The 4,956-nt window shown below is 46.5% G+C and overlaps 1 protein-coding gene across 1 annotated transcript in view; it reads left to right on the top strand.

Annotated features, from left to right (window-relative positions):
• Hpx (hemopexin) overlaps window positions 1-4,713 on the top strand; it is an 8,506-nt gene extending 3,793 nt beyond the window's left edge. The window contains exons 5-10 of the mRNA NM_017371.2: window positions 1-63; window positions 652-864; window positions 1,125-1,253; window positions 3,868-3,998; window positions 4,082-4,244; window positions 4,383-4,713. The exon at window positions 1-63 is cut by the window's left edge and continues 91 nt beyond it. Coding sequence (NP_059067.2) covers window positions 1-63; window positions 652-864; window positions 1,125-1,253; window positions 3,868-3,998; window positions 4,082-4,244; window positions 4,383-4,642 — 959 coding nt within the window. The 3' untranslated portion in view covers window positions 4,643-4,713. The remainder of the gene's footprint in view (window positions 64-651; window positions 865-1,124; window positions 1,254-3,867; window positions 3,999-4,081; window positions 4,245-4,382) is intronic.
• Window positions 4,714-4,956: the final 243 nt, after the last annotated feature.

Below are 4,956 nucleotides of genomic sequence, written 5' to 3'. Positions count from 1 at the left end.
CAGACGCAGCTGTGGAATGCCACCGTGGAGAGTGCCAGAGTGAAGGCGTCCTTTTCTTCCAAGGTGTGCACACACAGGAAACCAAGCACACAGATGGAGTCATGGTGCTCATGGTGATGGCCGAAGAGCCACTGTTGGCTTTATAGGAAAAGAAGATAGGACCGTCAGTTACAGGCTAGAGGTCAAATGGACTAAGGAGTAGACGTCATCTTAATGAAGGGACCCGCTCTCATTCTCCTTTATTACTCATGCCCTGGGACAGACTTGTGTTCCTTGCTTGGCCTTATGGTCTCACCAAGACCAAATCTCTATTGACCTTCCCACACCCCTGACATTGGCTCCAGAAACTCCACACTATTCCCTGCTTACCAAATTTGTCTTTGGCTTCCTTTCTTGTCTACCGTATAATGCCCACCTCAGATTTCAGTTCGTTTCCTCTTTCTCTGACTTTCCCCAACTCTTCATATCACTGGGTTGGTCATGTGCACCTTGCTGCAGGCTTTTGATTTTTGATCCATTTATTCAACTGCTAACTATGCTTCTTTGCTCCATGTAGTTATCTGCTATACCAACCTATCCCTGGGCCCCAGTGCAAGCCCAAGGTGTGCATAACCCAGCTTCACCGAAGGATTTTTGATTTCTTGGCCATAGGTAACCGCAAGTGGTTCTGGGACTTTGCCACAAGAACCCAAAAGGAACGTTCCTGGTCAACTGTTGGGAATTGCACTGCGGCCTTGAGGTGGCTTGAACGCTACTACTGCTTCCAGGGTAACAAGTTCCTGCGATTCAACCCTGTCACAGGAGAGGTGCCTCCCAGATACCCTCTGGATGCCCGTGACTACTTCGTATCCTGCCCTGGCAGAGGTAAGAAATCCCCAGCCCCTGGGATCCACTGGAATTTATCTGTGCTGTCTGAGCTTGTTGGTCTCATATGCTCATCTCCCACCTTAACTCTGTGCTCCAGCATCTGAGGTGTGACTCTTCCCATTACCCTCAAACAGGAGAAGCCCACATTCCTCCTACCCAGTGTGTGTGTGTGTATGTGTGTGTGTGTGTGTGTGTGTGTGTGTGTGTGTGTGTGTGTATGTGTGTGTTCATGTTCCCATGACCTGTTTCTCTTCCAGGCCATGGTAGACCCAGAAATGGAACTGCTCATGGAAATAGCACCCATCCTATGCATTCACGTTGTAGCCCAGATCCTGGCCTGACTGCACTGCTGTCTGACCATCGCGGTGCCACCTATGCCTTCACTGGTGAGAGGCTGACCTCAGATCCCCATGTCTACCCCCCCCCACCCCGTCTCTTTTACTTATGTCTGTCCTTTCAGACATAGCTTCTCCACTTTCATCACCACATCCTATCATTTGCCCCTTTGTATCTCTCCTCCACATACCATCCCTCATCTCCTCAGGTTCATAGTCCAACCTTATCTCTCATCATCCAGGCCTTCCTTCCATGTCTTTTACCTGTCTGCTTCTCAGTGTCATCTACACCCCTGTCTGTGTATTCTGTGGGACCTCTCTACCCATAGTAACTTCTCATGTTTCTCCTGCTCTGCTGAGTCCTCTGACTGTCACTTGCTCTCTGGAGCTCTGTGTGTCCATGCCTGCTTGCATCCCTTGTTGTTGCGCATCTCACTGAGACTCCTGGTTCTTGCTTGCTTCTGGATCTCCCTGTGACTCTGTGCCTCTTTGTGTCATTTGCTAGTACACATGCCTTTTTTGAGTATATTGGATTCCATTAATTTATTTCAGGAACCCCATTTTTCCAAGGTACTTAGTTCTTACATCCAGGTCTCTGGGCTTGGTGTCACTTGGGGATGAGATGTCCTCAATGCTAAGAAACAGAAAAGAAACTGAGTATTCTAGACCCTTACGATGTCCCTTCAAAGAGAGTCCAAGGAAGAGACCCAACCTTGACCTTTGTAATCGGTTGGTAAAAGCCATCTCCTGATATCTAGAGACATATAACTCCTCAGGCTGGAGGTGACCACACTCTCTACACTGAGGACATCCCCAAAATGGGGAGGGGACAATCACATCACGTTCACCCTGAGATACATGCAACAAAAGTGGTCTAAATGGCAAGGGCACAGAAAAATAGAAATACCTTTTTAGTTCGTAATGACTAAGCAAATATGATATGTTGTGATTAACAAGTGCTAGTGAAAAATATGCAACTACATGGAATGTAGCTCAGCATGATGCACACCTTAATGAAAACATACAGCTGCAATAAAACATAGATGCTGTGACAATGCAGATCTGAGCTGATTATATGTCATAATTAAAACATGTAAGAGTCAGAGATTATGAGTCTATAGTAAGTGTGTAGGATCACTGGGGAGAACCACAGACAAAGTAAGTGTGTGTGTGTGTGTGTGTGTGTGTGTGTGTGTGTGAGAGAGAGAGAGAGAGAGAGAGAGAGAGAGAGAGAGAGAGAGAGAGAGAGAAAGCAGAGACCAATTGGAACTTGCTAGGTTTGGGGTACCAAATAGGACCTAATGAATGCGTCAGAAAGACAATTGAATTTGAGCCTAAAGTTCAAAGGAGAAGTCAGTCTGAGACAAAGAGTTCACAGGTGTCCTTTGCATATTTGTGAGAATACCAAGGGAGTTAAGGGCATTTAGAGAGGACAAAATAGGGACTCTGATCCTTTAGATATAAGACCAAAGAGGATGGTCACAAAGATATCTACTGAATTGGATGAGTCTAGGATCATATAAGCCAAGATTTTTTTTTTTAAAGTTTAATGTAGACAGAATAGTTAGGGTTGTCGCTCAGCCGGTAGAGATTGCTTACCATGCACAAAGATCTGGACTAGATCCCTAGCACCATATAAATTGGCCATGGCAGGTGAAAGCACAAGGATCATGAAGTTTCCTGAAGGCCACCCACGGCTCTATAGCATACAAGAGACCTGAGACCCTGTCTTAAAGGGAAAATGAGTGGTGGCCAATCGAATGCTACTGAGAGCCTGGAGGTAGAAACTAATCATTAGATTTGGAGGATAGTGCTCACCTCGATAGGAACAATTTCAGTGGAGGATAGAAACAAAAGTATAACTACAGAGCAATGAAGGAAAGGGAGGTAAATGGGAGTCTTAATTATTTCTAAGATTTATTTATTTATTTTAGGTATATGAGTACACTGTAGCTGTCTTCAGACACTCCAGAAGAGAGCATCAAATCCCATTACTGATGGTTGTGAGCCACCATGTGGTCCCTGGGAATTGAGCTCAGGATCTCTGGGAGAGCAGTCAGTGCTCTTAACCACTGAGCCATCTCTCCAGCTCAGAGTCTTAATTCTTTTTGTAAGTTATTATCGTAATAAAAGAAGTTGGAGAGATGGTTCAGTGAGTTAGCGTGCTAGCTGCTCAAGTGTGAGGGACTGAGTTGGGATTCTGCAGGATCCGTGTAAAAAGCCAGATAAACCAGGATGTACACCTGCAACCACATCACTGTTGGGGAACAGAGACGGGAGGATCGTTGGGGCTTGCTGGCTGCCAGCCTAGCTCTAGAGTCAGGGAGCGAATGGGGCAGAGGATGATAGAACAGGACAGCTGACGTCCTCCTGTGTCCTCTGCACACATACATGACTGTATGAGTCCTCCTCCATACACATATATGCATATGCCTTACACCCAGCACCACAGTTGCAGGAGCCTGGTCTGTTCTTTGGCACGATCCCTTCTCTATCAGGCCCCTGCTGGCCCCAACACCAATGGCTTTCCACTCATTCTACCTCTTCCTTCTGGGCCTCTGGATGCATTCCATCCCTCTCATGACTCAAACCTGCATCCATTGTCCGTCCCTTCACTACGAAAGCCTTTACCACCAGCACTGACACAACCTCTAACATCCCACAGGCTCCCACTACTGGCGTCTGGACTCCAGCCGTGATGGATGGCATAGCTGGCCCATTGCTCATCACTGGCCTCAGGGTCCTTCAACAGTAGATGCTGCCTTTTCCTGGGATGATAAAGTCTATCTGATCCAGGTATGTATTGGGAGAAAGGCTTAAGATGGAAACAGGGACAAGGCTATACAGGTCTATGTTGATTACTCTCCTTTGTTCCCCAGGGCACTCAAGTGTATGTCTTCCTGACAAAGGGAGGCAATAACCTAGTAAGTGGTTATCCAAAGCGGCTGGAGAAGGAACTTGGGAGCCCTCCTGGGATCAGCCTTGAGACCATAGATGCAGCCTTTTCCTGCCCTGGTTCTTCCAGGCTCTATGTCTCATCAGGTGAGGTGCTTTTGGGTACTAAGGGATGTCTTGTTCTTTTAACTTTTCACGGCATAGATGACCAGGAGGGCATAAGAAGAGCTAATTCAAGGTCTGCATGATATGGAAACTATATTAAGTTTGTTGTCTTCTTCCCAGGACGGCGGCTTTGGTGGCTGGACCTGAAGTCAGGAGCCCAGGCAACATGGACAGAGGTTTCCTGGCCCCATGAGAAAGTTGATGGGGCCCTGTGTTTGGACAAGTCTCTTGGCCCCAACACATGTTCTTCCAATGGTTCCAGCTTGTACTTTATCCATGGGCCCAATTTGTACTGCTATAGCAGTATAGACAAACTGAATGCAGCCAAGAGTCTGCCTCAGCCTCAGAAGGTGAACAGCATCCTTGGCTGCAGTCAGTAAAGAGCCCTGATATGGCCCAGCCCACCTCTCCATTTTCATCCTAATAAAGCCAGATGGTTTCTTCACATGAATCATGGGGTGTTGATTATTAAGCAAACTTCTTTATTTGGATTGAAAAGTTATCAACTCTTTTAAAAAATATTTATTATTTCATCATTTTTTAAAGACTATGAACATGTATGAGTATGTGCATGTGGGTGCAGGAGCCTGCAGAGGTAGGAGGAGTTGGATCCCCTGGAGCTGGAGTTACAGGCAGTTATGAGCAGCCCAACGTGGATGCTAGGGATCAAATGTGAATCCTAGTCAAGAGCAAT

The sequence above is a fragment of the Mus musculus genome, chromosome 7, assembly GCF_000001635.26.
Source record: "Mus musculus strain C57BL/6J chromosome 7, GRCm38.p6 C57BL/6J".
In the NCBI taxonomy this organism is placed as follows: Eukaryota; Metazoa; Chordata; class Mammalia; order Rodentia; family Muridae; genus Mus; species Mus musculus.
Note: the sequence above shows the minus strand (reverse complement) of the source record. Positions and strands in the feature narration are given on the sequence as shown.